Source organism: Hemibagrus wyckioides, linkage group LG12 (genome assembly GCF_019097595.1).
Source record: "Hemibagrus wyckioides isolate EC202008001 linkage group LG12, SWU_Hwy_1.0, whole genome shotgun sequence".
In the NCBI taxonomy this organism is placed as follows: domain Eukaryota; kingdom Metazoa; phylum Chordata; class Actinopteri; order Siluriformes; family Bagridae; genus Hemibagrus; species Hemibagrus wyckioides.
In genome coordinates this window covers 13,832,155-13,853,818 of record NC_080721.1, presented here as the reverse complement: position 1 = coordinate 13,853,818, position 21,664 = coordinate 13,832,155, and the positions used below count along the sequence as shown (strand labels likewise).

The window sequence follows — 21,664 nt, the reverse complement described above, 5'->3', positions numbered from 1 at the left end:
AATATTTTATTATATCTTTTCATGTGACAACACTGAAGAAATAAATAAAATATTATATATGAGATATTTTTGCATTATTTACATCATTACAAACTGAAAATTTGATTTTTGCACAAGTATTTGAACCCCTTTATTTAGTAGCTTGCGGCACCTCATTTTGCTGCCATTACTTCAACCAAACATCTTCTGTAACCACTGACTAGTCTCTCACATCTGCCTTTATACTCATAATTTTAACATTTTTACATACAGGATTAAATACATATCTGGAAAAGTACACCCAAACAAGGCATGTAGGAATTCTTCCAGTCACAAGCTAAAAGCTGGAACATGTTGCAGCAGGCCTGAAAGAGGAGGACATAAAAGACACCCATTGTCGGAACTCAGAGTCCCTCTCTGAGTGGACACTTCAGGGTGGTTCTGGAGTCTTTTTTTTCAATTACCAATATTGTCAAAAATCAGATATTTTAGATCAAAAATATAGAAGCAATAAAGAAATAAAGAATTGCTCTAGGCTTGGATGAGAAGAAGCAGCAGGCTTTATTGAAAAAATTTCACAGAAATTGGCACATAGATTCATGCTCAATGCGGTCAAGTGTGGCCCCCTGCACAAATCCCCCAGTATATATACATTCTTACATCCTAATCCAGTTACCCAACCTTACTGGTTTCATCTATTTTTAGGATTGTTTTGAAGTTAAATAATCCCCCCATATCAAAAAAAACAACCCCAACTTTCTTTAACCTTCATCTATAGCTGAAACTCATGTGACATGCTGTCTGTGGCCTTCATACGGCCTATGTGTCACGGGTTTTAATTTAACACGTATTAGTAGTTGCTGAACTGTTTGGCCTCACTAATTATACCTTATTTATAAACTTATTTAAACCAAAACATTTATTTTTATTACACATTTATTTTTATTATTTATGTTTTACCCTAAATTATAATGTTCCATATACTTGTGTACTTGTTTTTTCATGTATTGCTCATGGTGGTTGCCTGGCAATTACTTAGAATACTAAGTCTTCACCATTCTTTAAGGGAAGGCTGCTATCCTTATTTACTTAGTTTTCACTCATTGCCTAAGTGATGTGATAATGTGGTAAACTTAATAGCTCTGCTACTTAGTTTAGTTTGGATCAAGTTGAATGCTTTTTTTTTTTTTTACATTCCCATGGGAGACTTACCTCCATCCTTCTACCTGGGTAAGTTACCTCTTATTCACATAGGTCAGGGCCTAATTCCCTACGCTGCGATATATTTTTCTGCATTATAGTATATAAAAGTTTATATTAGTTTTAAATTTTAAAAAATTATCTTATGCTCTCTCGAACATTCGTATCAGTGTCGTCTAAGACTGAAGGATTGTTATGGTGTTCTCTCCGCTTGTTAATCTGTTTTAGGGAGGACATATGCAGTTGTATTGACAGACTATGTTCTTTTTTTATTTTATTTACGCCAGTCATGGACCGCAGATGTGGCAGACATTCCAGGAACAATTTTCTAGGCCACAGGCCCAGACAAATGTCCCTGGACGAATATCGGCAACTCTGCCACATGGTGAGACTCCTGACCTACAGACAATCAGCCGTGTTGTGAGTAGAAACAAACAATAAATCTGCCAAATAATACCAGGTTAAATTAATAACTGATACTATATATTATAAAGGCTAGCATTCTTAGCTATTAAAAAACATGCAGGGGGAATGATGGCCTAGTGGATAGCACGTTTGCTTCACACCACCTCTGTCGTGTGTGTGAAGTTAGCAAGTAGCTCTCTGTGATTTGGGGTTTCCTCCGGATACTCTGGTTTCCTCCCCAGTTGAAAGACGTGTTGCAGGCTGATTGGCATCCAAGAGCGTCACTTATGCATAAATGTGCTATCTTTTACCCAGCATGGAAGGTATACTGGAGTCTTCAACTAACACTAAAGAAAAACATTTAAATTAATCTCCACAAACTGGACTTTAATATTTTACATGTAATTATATTAAGGGAAACATCATTTACTGTTTATAATTCTAAGTGACAGCTGGGTTATTACAAGTAGTTAAAACAAATAAAAAGTTCCATATGTTAGTCTCAGATTTTTTTAATTAGTTATCTAAAAAGATCATCACTTACGCATCAGTTCCTGTAGTTTGAGATGTCCATCATCCTTAAGAGCTGTGAGCAGCTTCTTTCCCGAGTCTCCTATTTTATTCAAGACTAGATGCAGTTGTCTCAGATGTGAGGGGTTTTGTTTCAGAGCTGAAGTCAGAGCAGCACAGCCTTCATCTGAAATGCCACAGTCCACCAACCTACAGACACACAACACACTCTTTACTTTCTTAGTGAAGTCTAATGTTTCTCATTTATTTTTCGTTGTTATTTTGTTATGTTTTGTAAATTTAGGTTGTGCAGCAGTGTTGTGTTGTTGAGAGCAGTAGTTTCATCTGTGGTGTCTATCCATTTACAACATTGCTATCACAGTACTACTCTCTGTGGAATGTGTCTGTGGAACTTCTGAGTAATCTGAGATTAGTCATGTCAACCCGACTTCTTTAGTTAGATTGAAATGTTTCACTACTCATCCCACCAGCTTCTATGTGGTCCAGTGCAGTGAAGAGTGTTCAGAGCTCTACACCGGGGAGACAAAACAACCACTAAATAGGAGGATGTACCAACACAGAAGCACAGTACCTGCATCTGTGGGACAGAGACACATACTTGAGGATAAGGTACACATCTTGAAAGGAGAACACAGATGGTTTAAGAGAGGAGTGAAGGAGGCCATCTATGTCCAGGTGGAAAATCACCTCCTAATTTAATGGTTTCATGATGTGTTTTGATGGTGTTTTAGGGAGAGTAGCAACAGCACTGAACTTGTAATTTGTCTTATTGTGGACTGAGTAACACATTTTTGGAGCTTTTCTCCAACAACATATCTATGCAAAATGTTTTTTTAAAAGACTTCTTATAACATTTATATTTTGTCATGTTACAACCAAAAACATAAATGTATTTTATTTTGGATTTTATTGGGATTTTATGTGATCGACCAACACAAAGTGGCACATAACTGAGAAGAGGAATTTTTTACTATTAAATAGCTGAAAAGTGCAGCATGTGCAGCAAGTGGGGGTGGTGTGTTCATGGTGATGTACAGTGTTAGACTTCCACCACACATAGTGTTTTGCATTTAGGCCAAAAAGTTTTGGTCTCATAAGATCAGAGCACCTCCTTCCCATGTTTGTAGTGTCCCCCACATGGCTTGTCGCAAACTGCAAATGGGACTTCTTATGGGTTACTTTCAACAATGGCAGTAAGTGCATGACTAATAGTTGTCCAGTGGACAGATTCTCCCACCTGAGCTGTGGATCTCTGCAGAGCTACCATGGGCTGCTTCTCTGATTAATGCTCTCCTTGCCCATCCTGTAAGTTAAGGTAGATGGTCCATGTCTTCATAGGTTTGCAGTTGTGCCATAGTCTTTCCATTTTTGGATGATGGATTGAACAATGCTCCCTGAGATGTTCAAAGCTTGGGAAATATATATTTTTTTTGCTTTAAACTTTTCCACAACTTTATCCCTGACCTATCTGGTGTATTCCTTGGGCTTCATGACGCTGTTTGTTCACTAATGTTCTCTAACAAACCTCTGAGGGCTTCACAGGAAAGCTGTATTTATACTTAGATCCACTGGATTTTAGTTAGGGGCATCAGAGTAAAGGTGGCTGAATACAAATGCATGCCACACTTTTTAGATTTTTATTTGTAAAAAAAAATTGTTTAGAATTATGTGCCACTTTCTGTTGGTCTATCACATAAAATCCCAATAAAATGCATTTATGTTTATGGTTTTATGTTCAAGCAGTTTCAAAAAAGTCCTGCAGAAATATTTCAAACTTACTAAAGTATCTGGTGAAGTTTCCACGATAAGACAAAACACTGAACAGTAGTGTTCTTAATGGAAGAGCATAATTGGGGAAAAGTGCCCCATGATGACATTTAAAAAAACTCCAAAACACTTGGTCATTCAAGATTCAAAGGACTTTATTAATCCCAGGGGGAAATTCCTTAAATTCCATATGATGACAATCTAGGAGCTGAGTGCACTGGGGTAGAATGCACTGTAGAGGCTTATGAAAGAAAGTACCATGAGTTGGTTGAGCAATGCAAAAACCAGGGCTGAAACACTGGCTGTGAACTAGCTGAAGTCAGCTGTAGACCCCAGGAACACCACAGGATGCATATATCAATAGAATCAACAGAAAGAATAAATTGAGAGGAATGAAGCCATGAGATGTTAACTATCTCTCTAACTAAAATTATTATAATGTGTGGAACATGTAAGCCATTTAATCATATTTTTCTCTGTTATTTCAAGTTGGTGATTTATTTAAACAATGCACTCTCCTCTAAAGAACAATGAACCTAAATCCTGTGCTTCAGTCCCAATATTAGAGAAAGTGTCTGACTAAGGATCAGGTTTCAGGATTCATGTGACTCTCAGAGAGATGATCTTACCTCAGTGTCTCCAGTTTACAGAGAGGATTCTCCAGTAGAGCAGAGAGACTCTTCACTCCTGAGTCTCCTAGATTATTCCCAGACAGATCCAGGTCTCTCAGGTGTGAGGGGTTTGATCTCAGAGCTGAAGTCAGAGCAGCACAGCCTTCATCTGAGTAATCACAACCACACAACCTGCAGACACACAATAACACACTCTTCATTAAAAGATCTTTTCTTAATTTTTTTTTGTGTAAATTTGCTTTCTAATTCAGAGTGACATGACGATTTAATATCACCTGTACATTATAGATGGATCACACTATTAATCACAAATGGAAATTCACGTATTATAGCGGCAGCAAAAATCAGAAGGACCAAGTAAGAAATATTCAAAACTATAAAAATAAGACACAATGATAAGTCATCAACAGACAGAGACTTAACTAAGATTTTTTTGTTAAGTGTAAAGCATTTAAGGACTTTCAACATTCATGTGTTGTTATCATTAGTGTCTGGTTAAATATTCTGTTCAGGGTTTGTGACATTAGCAGTAATTAGTTTTATATATGATTCTGTCCATTCAGTACGGTGGACAAACAAAACAAGTGCAAAACAAAAGAATAACTAACTTCCTGTATATTCTAAGTGACAGATGTCTCATCCAATCAGCGGAAGAAATCCAATGGCAAATTATACCTACCTTTTCCGGTTTGTCTCAATTGTCGTGTATTTAGATTGTTTTTTTGTTTTCGTATGTTATTTTGTTTTGCACTTTTTGCCCACAATTCAGACCTACAGCAGATCGACATTTGAACCAGAAGACTGACAGTTTCGCTGGTATTTTGAGCTCTTCTTTTGAAATATGCCTTGATGTGGCACTGATGATCTTACCTCAGTCTCTCCAGTTTACAGAGAGGATTCTCCAGTAGAGCAGAGAGACTCTTCACTCCTGAGTCTCTGAGTTTATTCCCTGACAGATCCAGTTCTCTCAGGTGTGAGGGGTTTGATCTCAGAGCTGAAGTCAGAGCAGTACAGCCTTCAACTGAGAAATAACAACTACACAACCTGCAGACACACAATAACACACTCTTCATCACCATATTTATATATTTAACCTTCAAAATATCTTCAAAAATTATTTCAGTGTAAAATTATCATCAATGAAAATGAAATGTGGATTCTAGTCCGTGATCTACTGAACCAGAATTTATTGATTGAGACTTCTGAGGACTTCTGTATGTCCACGCTCTGCAAATATCAACATATTAACACAAATCCTATGAACACATAAGAACATAACAGTGGAGCAATAACAAAAGATACACAGCAAAGTAGATAAAACTCAGTAGAGTGTGCAGAATAAGTTGTACATTGCAATTACGTAAAAGAAAAATAGCAGAAGTGCTGCAAACCACTTGCAAATTGGATGTGGGTGGTTTTTCGAAACATGCCTTCACCTAAAATATCTACTGGTCAACTGAATTTGGATTTGGAGTTAGCCACGTTCACTCCATAAACAGTGGGGCATGGTTTCAGAAGGGACATCAGACAAGTCATTTGTGAAATGATTATATAAAAATTTATTATTACATGGGTGAGTAGCAGCCTGTGGCGTAGCTAGACTCCTCATGCACACACCATTCAACAAATGGCCTTGTCAGTCAGACAAAATGTCTCTAAGCCAACACACTAGCTGCTTCAGCAGCTATTCAAATTTTTTTACATCACAAAAACTTGTAATTTTACCAAGAGTTTAACATGGAGTCTGTGTCTTAGTGAGGATCAGGTCATGTGACTCTCAGAGAGATGATCTTACCCCAGTGTCTCCAGTTTACAGTGAGTTTTCTCCAGTAGATCAGAGAGACTCTCCACTCCTGAGTCTCCTAGATTATTACAGGACAGATCCAGTTCTCTCAGGTGTGAGGGGTTTGATCTCAGAGCTAAAGTCAGAGCAGCACAGCCTTTATTTGAGACACGACAATCACGCAACCTGTAGAGATAATAATAATAATAACACACTCATCAATAGATCTTCATCTTGGTATAATAATTACTTTAAAAATTAAGTAAATGATCTGTAAAATGCATAAGGATTTAATTTCACCTGTTTACCCTGATTAACTGTACATCCCTTCCAAATGATTTACACTGAGGTTTGTATCATACAGTTTACTGTTACGTACAAATGTTTATATTATTTATGTCACCCCACTGAAACATTAATTTGCTACTAAAATGCTAAGTAATGCTAAATCATCATCATTATTATTATTATTATTATTATTATCATCATTATACACTGGCCAAAACATTACATTGTTACTGAGATTAATTGATATAAAGAGTAAGCTATGAGTATGTCATGTTTTGTGTAACTGTTTCTGTATTGTTCTGCAAACGTCCCTAATTTCAAAGTATAATGGAGTATATATACTCTATTATATATTATAAAAATATAATATAGCTATTATATATTATTATTATATAACTTGTATTTTGTATGCATGTAGTATTGTTTGGCAGCTGATAATTTGCTGTAATAACTTGTACCAAGAGTTATTGTGATTTCAGAGATCTTACCTGAGTGTCTCCAGTTTACAGTGAGGATTCTCCAGTCCAGCAGAAAGACACTTCACTCCTAAGTCTCCTAGTTTACTCTCAGACAGATCCAGTTCTCTCAGTCTGGAGTATTCAGAGCTGAGCACAGAGGCCAAAGCTTCACAGCTTTTCTCTTTAAGTGTTACATGCTGAATGCTGAAGAAAATGAAATAAAACATATTATCTAACACTAGTGCAAATTATTTAGTCCTTAAAGTTTACCCTGTTCATTCTCATTTTCTTATGTGCCAAAAGGTCATTTCTGACCCTGCCCAAAAAAAAAAAAGTCCATATGTCATGCCAACGAACCTGTATTATTTTTATCTACACACTTATTTATTCAAGCATTCATTCATTCATTCACTCATTCATTGGCTAAAAATATCCTCTATCATGTTGTTCGTATCAGATGGGCTGGTCTGAGTTTTTCTGAAACTCCAACAAGCATCCCATCCCAATGATCAGTCTGTAATTTTAAATGGTAGGTTTATCTGAACAGTGAGAGGCAGAATAACAAAAAAATCCAGAAAAACACATTTCAGAAAAGTTCTACATTGATTTGCATTTTATTGAGTGAAATAAGTATTTGATCCCCTTTGCAAAACATGACTTAGTACTTGGTGCAAAACCCTTGTTGGCAATCACAGACGTCAGACATTTCTTGTAGTTGACCACCAGGTTTGCACACATCTCACATCTCAAGGAATTTGGGCCCACTCCTCTTTGCAGATCCTCTCCAAGTCAGCTGACCCTTCAGCTTCCTCCACAGATTTTCTATGGGATTAAGGTCTGGAGACTGGCTAGGCCACCACAGGACCTTAATGTGCTTCTTTTTGAACCACTCCTTTGTTGCCTTGGCCATGTGTTTTGGGTCATTGTCAGGCTGGAATATCCATCCACGACCCATTTTCAATGCCCTGGCTGAGGGAAGGAGGTTCTCACTCAAGATTTGATGGTACATGGCTCCATCCATTGTCCCTCTGATGCGGTGCGGTCGTCCTGTCCCCTTAGCAGAAAAACACCCCCAAAACATAATGTTTCCACCTCCATGTTTGACAGTGGGGATGGTCTTCTTGGAGTCATAGGCGGCATTCCTCCTCCTCCAAACACGGCAAGTTGAGTTGATGCCAAAGAGCTGGATTTTGGTCTTATTTGACCACAACACTTTCACCCAGTTCTCCTCTGAATCATTCAGATGTTCACTGGCAAACCTCAGATGAGCCTGTACATGTGCTTTCTTTAGCAGGGGGACCTTGCGGGCGCTACTGGATTTCAGTCTTTCACGGTGAAGTGTGTTACCAATTGTTTTCTTGGTGACTGTGGTCCCAGCTGCCTTGAGATCATTGACAAAATCCTCCAGTGTAATTCTGGGCTGATTCCTCGCCGTTCTCATGATCATTGAAACTCCATGAGGTGAGATCTTGCATGGAGCCCCAGACCGAGGAAGATCGACAGTCCTTTTGTGTTTCTTCCATTTGGGAATAATCGCACCAACTGTTGTCACCTTCTCACCAAGCTCCTTGGCGATGGACTTGTAGCTCATTCCAGCCTTGTGTAGGTCTACAATCTTGTCCCTGACATCCATGGACAGCTCTTTGGTCTTGGCCATGATGGAGAGTTTGGAATCTGATTGATTGCTTCCTTCTGTGGACAGGTGTCTTTCATACAGTTAATGAGCTGAGATTAAGAGCACTCCCCGAGAGTGCTCCTACTGTAATCTCAGCTCCTTACCTGTATAAAAGACACCTGGGAGCCAGAAATCTTTCTGACTGATAGGGGATCAAATACTTATTTCACTCATTAAAATGCAAATCAATGTAGAACTTTTCTGAAATGCGTTTTTCTGGATTTTTTTGTTGTTATTCTGCCTCTCACTGTTCAAATACACCTACCATTAAAATTACAGACTGATCATTTCTTTGTCAGTGGGCAAACGTACAAAATCAGCAGGGGATAAAATAATTTTTTCCCTCACTGTAGTTAAAGAGATAAGTAATTCTCCCCATACTGATGTTTGAACATTAACTGAATCTCTTGACATGTATCTGCATGATTTTTACTGAGAAGATATATTTTTAAAGGCTCATTTTGTTTTATGTAATGGAAATTTGCTGGCTTAATTTATTTATATGCTTTGACATGTATCTTACGTGTTTAGGTTAAAAATATACACAGTATATGTTACATTTTGTCCCAGTGCTTTCCTTTTCTCTCATTCTAACAGTAACAGTTATAGTTAGATTTACTTACACTGATTTTCTGGATGCTGCAATCACAGGCTTCACCTTCAGAAGAACCAGATCTGTTATCCTCTCTGTACTATATTTATTCAGGTCAAATTCCTCCAGATCCTGTTCTGAGGTCAGTAACACAAACACCAGAGCAGACCACTGTGAAGAAGAGAGTTTTCTTTGTTTTCCAGATTTCAGGTAGCGTTGGATTTCCTCCACTAGAGAATTATCACCCAGTTCATTCAGACAGTGGAACAGATTGATGGATTTCTCTTCAGGAGGATTTCTTCTAATTATCTGCTTAATGTAATGAACCGTTTCCTCTTTGCTGTCGAAGCTACTTCCTCTCTGTGATAAGGCATGTAAGAGTTTCTGATTGGACTCCAGTGAGAGACCCAGAAGAAAGCGAAGGAAAAGGTCCAGATGTCCAGTCTTAGTTTCCAAGGCCTGATCTACAGCAGACTTCTGGACATCTGAGATTGTGTTAAAAACCTGACTGTGTTTAAGAACATTAATCTTTTTCTTCATGAAGGTCTGGTGCACATACAGAGCTGCAAGATGCTCCTGAATGGTCAGATGAACAAAGCAGTACACTTTACTCTGGTGAAGCCCAAACTCCTCTCTGAAGATCTGTGTACACACACCTGAGTACACTGCTGCTTCTCTCACATCAATGCCACACTCTCTCAGGTCTTCCTCATAGAAGATCAGGTTCCCTTTCTTCAGCTGCTGAAAAGCCAGTTGTCCCAGTTTAAGAAGCATTTCTTCATCACTCTCCTGCTTCTGTGAGTATTTTCCTCTTATGATGTTTGTCTGAATGATGAGGAAGTGTGTGTACATTTCAGTCAGAGTCTTGGGGATCTCTCCAGTCTCTGCTTCACCCAACATCCTCTCTAGAACAGTGGCTGAAATCCAGCAGAAGACTGGGATGTGGCACATGATGTAGAGGCTTCTTAATGACTTCAGGTGTGTGATGATGTTATTGGCCAGGCTCTGATCTCTGATCCTCTTCCTGAAATACTCCTCCTTCTGTGGGTCATTGAACCCTCGTATCTCTGTGACTCGATGCACACACTCAGAGGGGATTTGATCAGCTGCTGCTGGTCGGGAGGTGATCCAGATGAGAGCAGAGGGAAGCAGATTCCCTTTGATCAGGTTTATCAGCAGCTCCTGCACTGATGCTGATTCAGTTACATCACACACTCTCACTGTGTTCTGGAAATCCAGAGGAAAACGACACTCGTCCAATCCGTCAAAAATGAACAGAACCTTTTTCAATTTGGACATTTCTGTTTCTTTTGTTTCCTTAAAAAAGACATGAAGGAGCTCCATCAGACTCAGTTTCTGGTCCTTCATCAAATTCAGCTCTCTGAAAGGAAGTGGAAATATGAGGTGGACGTCCTGATTTGTTTTCCCTTCAGACCAGTCCAGAATGAACTTCTGTACAGAGACTGTTTTTCCGATGCCAGCGACTCCCTTTGTCAGAACAGTTCTGATGGGTTTGTCTTGTTCAGATGAGATCTTTGTCAGAACAGTTCTGATGGGTTTATCTTGTTCAGATGAGGTCTTTGTCAGAACAGTTCTGATGGGTTTGTCTTGTTCAGATGAGGTCTTTGTCAGAACAGTTCTGATGGGTTTGTCTTGTTCAGATAAAGGCTTAAAGATGTCATTGCATTTGATTGGTGTTTCCTCTCTTGTTGTTGTTCTCCTGGATGCTGCCTCGATCTGTCTCACCTCATGTTCATTATTGACGTCTCCACTGTCTCCCTCTGTGATGTAGAGCTCTGTGTAGATCTCATTCAGGAGTCTTTGGGTTCCCAGGTTTATCATCTCTCCATTTAAACACTGAAACTTCTTCTTCAGATTTAATTTGAACTTTTTCTGGAATTCATTAACATCAGCAGATTGTGGTTCATGTCTGTAATAATGATGAAGCAGGGAGACAAGGTAATACATGGGGTATAATCATTACAGTTCATGATAATGAGTAGTTATGACAGACATTTGTTTATGATGTTCTCACTGTGCATTTTCATTATTCTACCTTATGCTTTCTATAATTTCAGTGTCACAGTCATGTCTTGGTTTTGATCTTACCCTGTATCTGTGATGATGTTCTTTTCTCTTTTGTCATCTGGCTTCTGTAGACTACTGGGAACAAATGTTATAGCTGTTAAAGGCAATAACTTTTACTAGTACAATACTGTAGGCTAAATGTTAGCTCTAATTTCACTAAAATTAGTCAGTAAATTGAATGCATTAACAAACACAGTTACATAAAACACATTAAACACAGCTACATTACTCCACTAAACAAATCATCTGTTAAAAATTATTGCAAATACAGATGCATATATTTTATAATAAAATATATGCATCTATATGCACAGATATGGAATTTCCTAACTCTATCCAGAATTATACTACAACATAGATGGGAGGTCAGTCCATCACATGTAGGGGCAATTTAGTCATCAGCCTATTTTGTGAGGGGAGATGATTTTTTTGTTATGATTTAAGAAAAATGTTGATCTTTGGTGTTTTTAATGATTAAATAAGTCTATGCTGTAATCCTATTTATTTTATTAATGGTGAATAATCACTTGTGTTCATATAAAGGATCTACCAATCAACAATGTTTTTATGCTGCACATTTAAGACATCCTGACATGTATAAATATTTACACTCCACTAAAGTATTTAGCTAGACTGGATTAAGACAATGTGAGTACAGCATTTCTCTCTGCAGTGACTTTAGATATGAGAAAGTGAATTATTTGACTGAGCCTTATTGCTTTTTATTGTCACCTCAAGTGACTGTTGACTGGTAATGTTGCCTAATAAAATCTTTTAAAGATTTAAAAATGTTTTGTTTGGTTGGTTGATTGGTGTTTTTTGTTTTATTACGATTTGATTTGTTGTTCTTACAAGTTCTCTAACATAAAATCAGCATGGCTGCTCACAGAAATAAGAAGAAATAAAGTTAGTTAATGTTAGTGTACTATACAATATGAACTGAAATTTAGTGATTTATACACATGCTCTTCAGTCTTTGCCTGATAAATTCATTTAGTGAGAGATTTAAAGAAATACTAATAGACACATCACTCTTCATGGTGGCATGACCAAATAAGAGTGTTCCATTTGCCAGCATTTTAATACAAATCAACAAAGTTTTTATGTTTCACATTTTTATACTCTTTCCACTAAAGTATTTAGCTAGACTGGAATAAGACACATGAATACAGCATTTCTCTCTGCAGTTACTTTAGATATAAGAATTATAAGATGTTACCTGTGTACAGGTGAGGAGTCTGCACCTTTAAAGTTCCAAGGAGGTACCATAGACCTGTCACTCTTCATGGAGATACAGCTGGGTGCTGGTGAGTCTGATCTCTGTCCCTGTAGTTTACTGCACAAAAACACAGACATAAAGCAGTAATTTCTTCAATCTTTATCACTGAATCTAATTATTTTACTGACCCTTACTATTACTTTTATTGTCACATTAAGTGACTGTTGATACTGTTTCAGCTGAACACAGTAGGTCCAAAAATGGCTGGGTGATGTTGCATAATAAAATTTGGTGGGGGTTGTGTGTGTTTTTGTTTTGTTTTGTTTTGTAATACATGACCATTTCTCAATTACAATTTCCTTTTTTTTTTGTTCTTACAAGTTCTTTTTTGTCATCACATGTGCAAAAGGTCATTCTAATCTACTTTAAATACTATAGTCTGAACTTAATTATTCAAATTATTCAATAAATTGAATGCATTAATCATTTTCAAAGAGCACAGTTAAATGCACAGCTACATTACTATACTAAACAGATCATCTGTTATAAATTATTGCAAATATAAGTGCATTTTTTTTTTTTTTTTATAAGAAAGCCTGCCAGAACGGATCACAGATATGGAACTCTATCCAAACTGTACAACACTCTCTGTCTCTCTCTCACACACACACACACACACTCTCTCTTTCACCTGTGTGGACACACACACACACACAACTTATATTGTTCGCTATTTATTGCACTACCTCAAACCCTGTTTTTATTTCATTACGCCGCTATGTTTATATTTATGTTTATGCCTATTTCTATTTGCACTACCTGAACCGCTGCTACACTGTACATCATTTCATTTTTATTCCATTTCATTTTTTTTTTTACATTTCCCTACACGTTATTTTTCTTTCGGTGCTAAGTGTCTTGTTTTTGTGTTGTCTTTTTCTTTTGTACCTACTGTTTTGCACTGTATTGTCTTTGCACTGTTTGCACCTAGCTGCACACTTTGCACTTTATGTGGCTAGGACAAAAACCTTGGTCCTAGCTCTGTGTTGTTTTTTCGTATTTGATCTTTATGTTGTATGTTTCTGTAGCACCAGGTCCTGGAGAAATGGTGTTTCATTTCACTATGTACTACGTCAGATATATGTGGTTGAAATGACAATAAAGCCTCTTGAATCTTGAATCCAGAATTATACTACAACATAGATGGGAGGTCAGTCCATCACATTTGGAGACAATTAGGTCATCAGCCCATTTTGTGGGGGGGAAAGGGTTTTTTTTGTCTTGGTGCAAGAAAAATGTTGATCTTTAGTATTATTAATTATTAAAGTAACTACATCTATATCTATACTGTAATCCTAATTATTGGCTTCATGGTGAATAATCATTTCTTGTGTTCATATAAAGGATATTTTATTTTCTATTAAATATTAGATAAATATTCCACACATCACTCTTCATGAAGACATGGCCAAGTTACAGTGATCCATTTTCCTTGATTTTAACAATGTTTTTATGTTCCACATTTTTATCAACTTTGAGACATCCTGAATTCATTAGATATGAGAACTATGAGCTGTTACCTGTGTACAAGTGAGGAGTCTTCATGTTTAAAGTTCCAAGGAGGATCCATAGACCTGTCACTCTTCATGGAGATACAGCTGGGTGCTGATGAGTCTGATCTCTTTATATGAAGTTTACTGCACAAAAACAGACATAAAGCAGTAATTTCTTCAGTCTTTATCACTGGATTTAATCATTTTACTGACCCTTGCTTTTACTTTTACTATAACTATAGTCAGTCTAATCTAGCCACTTTAATACTACAGTCTAAACTTTAGCCCCTAATTATTCAAGAAGTTGAATGCATTAATTTTCAAAGAACACAGTTAAATGCACAGCTACATTACTACATTATAAACAAATATACCTGATTTTTTTTTCTAAGAAAGCCTGCCAGAAAGGATCACAGATATGGAATTTCCCACCTCTATCCAGAATCATACTACAACGTAGACGGGAGGTCAGTCTATAACATTTGGAGGCAATTTAGTCATCAGCCTATTTTGTGAGGGTGAAGGGTACTTTTTTGTCTTGGTTCAAGAAAAATGTATGTCCAAATGGGGCTGGGTGATGTTGCATAATAAAATTGTTTTTTGTTTTTTTATTGTTATACACGAATTCTTGAATAAAATTTCCATTTTTTGTTCTTACATGTTCTTTTTTGAACACAGTTAAATGCACAGCTGCATTACTACACTAAACAGATCATCTCTTATAAATTATTGCAAATATAAATGCATTTTTTTATAAGAAATCCTGCCAGAAAAGATCACAGATATGGAATTTATGAAATTTCCAAAATGTATCCAGAATTATACTACAACAAAGATGGGAGGTCAGTCTATCACATTTAGAGGCAATTTAGTCATCAACCTATTTTGTGAGATGAGAGAGGCTTCTTTTGTTTCAAGAAAAATGTTGGTCCTCTCCATTTTTAAAGTAACTAATTCTATACTGTAATTCTGTTTATTTAATTCACTGTGAATAATTATTGCTTGTGTTCATATAAAGGATCTTTTATTTTCTATTAAATTTTAGATAAATACTCTACACATCACATCCCTCTTCATAAAAATATGTCCAAGTTACAGTGATGAATTTGCCTGGATTTTAATACAAATTTAATACAAATGTTGCACATTCAAGACGTCCTGACCTATATAAATATTTACACTCTTCCCACTAAAGTATTTAGCTAGACTGGATTAAGATGTGTAGCAAAGCACTTCTCTCTATCCAGAATTATACTACAACATACACTATACTGCCAAGAATTTGGGGCCGTCTGCCTTTACATGCACATGAATGTAATATGGAGTTGTCCCGCCCCTTTGCAGCTATAACAGCTTCAACTCTCCTGTGAAGGTTTTCCACAAGGTTTAGGAGTGTGTTTATGGGAATGTTGACTATTTGTCTAGAAGCGCATTTGTGAGGTCAGGCACTGATGTTGGGTGAGAAGGCCTGGCTCGCAGTCTCCGCCCTAATCCCAAAGGTGTTCTATGGGGTTGAGGTCAGGACTCTGTGTAGGCCAGTCAAGTTCCTCCACACCAAACTCACTCATCCATGTCTTTATGGACCTTGCTTTGTGCACTGGTGTGCGGTCATGTTGGAACAGGAAGGGGCAGAATGCTTTACACCACTGTATCCGATGCTTTGCATTGCACTTGGTGATGTAAAGCTTGGATGCAGCTACTCAGCCATGAACTCCCATTCCATGAAGCTCCCTATGCACTGTTCTTGAGATAATCTGAAGGCCAAACAAAGTTTGGAGGTTTGTAGCTATTGACTGCAGAAATATGGCAACTTCTGCACACTGTGCACCTCAGCATGTGCTGATCCCGCTCTGTGATTTTACATGTAATACCACTTCATGGCTGAGTTGCTGTTGTTCCCAATTGCTTCCACTTTGTTATGATACCACTAACAGTTGGCCATAGAATGTATTAAGTACTGAGAAAATTTCATGAATGGACTGATTGCACAGGTGGCAACCTTTTATTGTACCATGCTTGAATTCACTGAGCTCCTGAGAGCGGCCCATTCTTTCACAAATGTTTGTAGAAGTGGTCTGCATGCCTAGGTGCTGGATTTTATACATCTTTAGCCATAGAAGTGATTGAAACACCTGAATTCAATGATTTGGAGGGGTGTCCCAAAACATTTGGTAATATAGTGTAGATGGGAGGCCAGTTTATCACATTTGGAGGCAATTTAGTCATCAGCCTATTTCGTAAGGGGCGAGGGTTTTTTTTGTTTAGGTTCAAGAAAAATGTTCTTCTGTATTATTAATTAGTTAATATTAATATTATTAATAAGTAATTAGTCAATGCTGTAATCCTATTCATTTGATTTATGGTCAATAATTAGTGCTTGTGTTCATATAACTTTTTTTTTTTTTTTTTTTTCAATTTTAGATAAATTCTCTACACAACACATCACTCTTCATGAAGACATGGCCAAGTTACAGTGATCAATTTGCCCGGATTTTAATACACATCAACAATGTTTTTATGTTGCACATTTTTATCAACTTAGAGACATCCTGTATTCATTAGATATGAGAACTATGAGCTGTTACCTGTGTACAAGTGAGGAGTCTTCATGTTTAAAGTTCCAGGGAGGATCCATAGACCTGTCACTCTTCATGGAGATACAGCTGGGTGCTGATGAGTCTGAACTCTTTCCTTGTAGTTTACTGCACAAAAACAGACATAAAGCAGTAATTTCTTCAGTCTTTATCACTGGATCTAACACAGTAGGTCCAAATAGGGCTGGGTGATGTTGCATAACAAAATTTGATGGGGTTTGTTTTTGATTTGTTTTGTAATACATAACGAATTCTTGATTACAATTTCCATTTCTTTTCTTACGTTTTCTTTTTTTTGTCATCACACATGCAAAAAGTGTCAAACTTAACTAGCCACTTTAATACTGAAGTCTAAACTTTAGCTCTAATATCACTAGAAATTGTCAATCAACTGAATGCATTAATTTTCAAAAAAGAATTTAATACAAATCAACATTTGTACCTTGCACATGTTTATCAGCTTTGAGACATCCTGTATTTATTTGATATGAGAACTATGAGATGTTACCTGTATAGAAGTGAGAGTGAGAAGTCTTTTTTATTTTTATAGTTCCAGGGAGGATCCATAGACTTGTCACTCTTCATGGAGATAAAGCTGAGTGCTGATGAGTCTGATCTCTTTCCCTGTAGTTTGCTGCACAACATTATAAACATAATTTTGTGAGTTATGGACACTTTATACTGCTTTTGACTGGGAAAGTAATTTCCTTTTCTAATTGGATATTTCTTTCATATTTAAATATATACTTACTACATAGTTCAGATATCAACAATTAATGAGTAATATATGATGGCATGTTAAGTTACCACTTTTTTGAGGGTGGGGTCATGATATCTGTGTCCAGATCAATGCTCTCCATTTTTTAATATCAGTGAATTCACAGACTTACACCTGAAAACACACAAAAATTTTTTATAGCTTTCACCTAAAGAACAAAATGACATGGAAACACACAGAAGGACATTTAAATGGAAAAAAAAAATACAATTAAAGAGTCAGTGTCCTTTGTAGAGGGATTTCTTCACTGCACCTAATACATTCTCATTAAAGGAACAAGAGTGTCTTGTGACACTGTGAAATTTCTTGTGAAATGTGGCTCCAAACTTGAGAAGCAGGAGGATTCACAGTAAGAGTAGTTTATAAATATTATGACGTGGTGTCATGTCATGCATGTGCAGAGGGCAGGAGCAATGACATCAGGGGACAAGAGCACACACAGTTTGAAAGACAGAAATACCAGATTGTTAGTGGCGTTTGTATAAAACAGAAGATTCTGGAGACGTCTGAGCCTTCCTGTACTGGAGGCTTATCAGAAAGTTTATAATCTAAAAACAAGGTCAAAACCCAGGCTAGAAATGACCACATCTGATCAGGGCAAAATACAGACAATGATGGGCCAATCCAAAATAGCACTGTCTGTCATCACTCACTGAAAACACATATGGGAAGAACATGAGATGTTTTGAATGTTCTAGGACCGATGGCTGTAAGGGATATCTTGAATAATCTTTGACCTATGGCGGGCCCATTTATTTCTCAGCCTCAAACCAAGGAAGCAGAAAAATGTTCAGTGTGCACTAGATAATTTACAGCTTCATGACTTTTATAAAATGTGTACAGTCACAAACTGCCTTTAAAAAATATAAATTAGATATTATAATATTCATAAATAGTGTGGAAATAAAAATGTAAATAAACTACAGCCAGATCACAAAGTTTGTACCACACTAATAAAGCCCAAAAATAAATTCAGCAAAACACTGAATGCTTAATTAATGAGAAATTGAAGAGAGAAACTTAAAAATATAATACACAGGCTGTAAATAACACAGCTTTACATGGAAGTAGATTCCAGTTCCTCTTTTACACAAGGTCAATTAAATATAATGTCATTTCTGGTCAAGACATTCTAACTCATTTTTAGTCAACAGTCGGTGGTGTGTGATAACTAAGTTTCTGCCTTGTGTTGAAGCAACAATACAGAATCGAGGCTCAAAAACAAACACTCGTTTCATTAGGAGGATTCCTTACACAAACGAATTGACTCTTTGAATCGGTTCTTTTATGAACGTAGAAATGTTTAGGTTCAAGAATGGTGAAAACTGTTAAGAATATTGATATTCACAATATCTGCCTTATTCGGTTAACTTCTAATGCTACACAGTGTAGTTAGTGCTTTATTTGTCCATGTGCATTAGTAGATGGCGAAATTACCAGACTGCAGTGAATAACTTAAGGATAATCCCATGGCCCTATAACTTGGGTATAGGCTTAAATAATTTCTAACATTAACTATCTATATGTTTTTTTTCTTTAATCCTTCATTGGACTATTAGATTTAATAATAATAATAATAATAATAATAATAATAATAATAATAATAATAATTATTATTATTATTATTATTATTATTATTAGTTATTATTATTATTATTTTCTAGGTTTAAAAAAATCACATAATAAAGCATAGACATTTAAGGAGTGAAAAAAAGATCAAGCAATTCAGAGAAAACATCCGGGATACTCAGAAACAATAAACAAGTCAGGTTCAACTCAAACTCACCTATGAGCTTAATATATTAATCATTATTTAACGAATTTACTAACGCATGGTGACTGTCTCAAATGTTATTTTGAAGCCCATGACAGAGATCTGAAGGTACGCTGATGCCATGGGCATCACTAGGCCATTTTTAGGGGGGCTTTAGCCCGCTTAACATTTCTACTCATAAACTCTACACAAATTGGTGATCTCCTCAGCCCCCTTTAAATTTCATATGAAAACGGCAGCAGACTTCGGCTCTTCCCCGTCTTTCAGCACGTTCTTCAATCCACAGACCATCGCGTCACAGAGCGAGGATCAGACGACAAGTGTGTGTGTGTTATCAGGAAGATCTTTGACTTGTTCAGTTCTCAAATGTTATACACATCTATGCAATACACTGGAATGCTACAATAACTTTACCATCCTACCCTGTTAGTCAAACTTTTATTTTAATTAATTTATTTATTTTATTTTTTACTATTATACCCTCATTGGGGGCTGAGCCCCCCTTAAATGAAAATCTTAGAATCATCCCTGGCTGATGCACTTCACATTCTCACTCATCAGAGGTGAACATGTGTTCAAAAGAGCAGGAACCATACATATATAAAAAAAATTAAATTTATATTTATATTTATATATATATATATATATATATATAAAAAAATAAATAAATAAAATCACCATTATATATATTGTATATTTATTTTTAATCAACAAAGGAATCTCTAGCTGCTTAAAACTGTTATATAAAAATATATATATATATAAAAAATATATATATATTTTATATACATATATACACACACTGAACAAAATTATAAACGCAACAATTGTTTTTGCCCCCATTTTTCATGAGCTGAACTTAAAGATCTAAGACTTTTTCTATGTACACAAAAGGCCTATTTCTCTCAAATATTGTTCACAAATCTGTCATTAAATTATCATGCTGCAACATGAGGTGATGGTCGTGGATGAATGGCACAACAATGGGCCTCAGGATCTCGTCATGGTATCACTGTGCATTCAGAATGCCATCAATAAAATGCACCTGTGTTCGTTGTCCATAACATACACCTGCCCATACCATAACCCCGCCACCACCATGGGCCACTCCATCCACAACGTTGACATCAGCAAACTGCTCACCCACACGATGCCATACACGCTGTCTGCCATCTGCCCTGTACAGTGAAAACCGGGATTCATCCATGAAGAGAACACCTCTCCAAAGTGCCAGACGCCATCGAATGTGAGCATTTGCCCACTTAAGTCGGTTATGACGACGAACTGCAGTCAGGACGAGACCCCGATGAGGACGACGAGCATACAGACGAGCTTCCCTGAGACGGTTTCTGACAGTTTGGTTATGTAAACCGATTGTTGCAGCAGCTGTCCGGGTGGCTGGTCTCAGACCATCTTGGAGGTGAAGATGCTGGATGTGGAGGTCCTGGGCTGGTGTGGTTACACGTGGTCTGCGGTTGTGAGGCCGGTTGGATGTACTGCCAAATTCTCTGAAACACCTTTGGAGACTGCTTATGGTAGAGAAATGAACATTCAATTCACGGGCAACAGCTCTGGTGGACATTCCTGCAGTCATCATGCCAATTGCATGCTCCCTCAAAACTTGCAACATCTGTGGCATTGTGCTGTGTGATAAAACTGCACATTTTAGAGTGGCCTTTTATTGTGGCCAGCCTAAGGCACACCTGTGCAATAATCATGCTGTGAAGATTTGTGTACAATATTTGAGAGAAATAGGCCTTTTGTGTACATTGAATGAGTCTTAGATCTTTGAGTTCAGCTCATGAAAAATGGGGCAAAAACAAGTGTTGCGTTTATAATTTTGTTCAGTGTGTGTGTGTGTGTGTGTGTGTGTGTGTGTGTGTGTGTGTGTGTGTGTGTGTATGTATGTATGTAATATATATATATATATATAAAATGGTGATTATAATTGCCTCGTGAAACAGTTCCTGTTTTGAGCCGCTAGAGATTCCTTTGTTGATTAAATTTTTCAAGCTATGAAAAAATAAAATAATCCAGCTGTTTAAAATTTCCGATTACAAAACATTTTGTACGATTATTGAGGAATAAAGGAATAAACTCGTGTATATGTGTACATGTCTATAGTACATACCTGGTAAACAAGTTTATCAGATGACTTTATTCCGGTGACGTGACGCAGTTCTTACTGTTTGTACACTTACAGTAAGTACAGAAACCACTCAGTAAATCCACAGTCCATGTTGTTTAACATGAACCTCTCCGTTTCGGCCTGGTGTTGAAGTTCTTTCTGCCTTTCTAACCGCTCCTCAAAATGGCGCGTCGACTGAAGATGAATCACTTTCGTTTTC

At 36.9% G+C, this 21,664-nt stretch overlaps 1 protein-coding gene across 8 annotated transcripts; it reads right to left on the bottom strand.

Annotated features, from left to right (window-relative positions):
- Window positions 1–521: 521 nt before the first annotated feature.
- On the bottom strand, window positions 522–21,664 carry LOC131362397 (NACHT, LRR and PYD domains-containing protein 12-like). Of its 8 annotated transcripts, none has more exons than XM_058404359.1 (14): window positions 21,448–21,664; window positions 17,572–17,656; window positions 17,273–17,398; window positions 16,756–16,872; window positions 14,198–14,314; window positions 12,618–12,734; window positions 11,420–11,473; window positions 9,342–11,240; window positions 7,074–7,247; window positions 6,310–6,483; window positions 5,385–5,558; window positions 4,512–4,685; window positions 2,129–2,304; window positions 522–1,931 (listed from the first exon to the last, which is right to left on the bottom strand). In XM_058404359.1, exons 2-14 carry the CDS (start codon window positions 17,622–17,624, stop codon window positions 1,885–1,887), a joined length of 3,402 nt encoding a protein of 1,133 aa, XP_058260342.1. In that variant the 5' UTR covers window positions 17,625–17,656; window positions 21,448–21,664; the 3' UTR covers window positions 522–1,884. The 8 variants fall into 8 exon arrangements, with proteins under 8 accessions (XP_058260342.1, XP_058260343.1, XP_058260344.1 ...); XM_058404360.1 differs by having other exon boundaries at window positions 11,420–11,470; XM_058404361.1 differs by lacking the exon at window positions 12,618–12,734.

Bases quoted from the DNA above. Each gene is read 5' to 3' on its own strand.
- LOC131362397 (XM_058404359.1), bottom strand. From the start codon at position 17,624: ATGGAGAGCATTGATCTGGACACAGATATCATGACCCCACCCTCAAAA. The intron at 17,399-17,571 runs GTAACTTAACAT...AATGTTGTGCAG, and splicing joins ACCCCACCCTCAAAAAAGTG to CAAACTACAGGGAAAGAGAT. The intron at 12,735-14,197 runs GTAACAGCTCAT...GTTTTTGTGCAG, and splicing joins GACTCCTCACTTGTACACAG to TAAACTACAGGGACAGAGAT.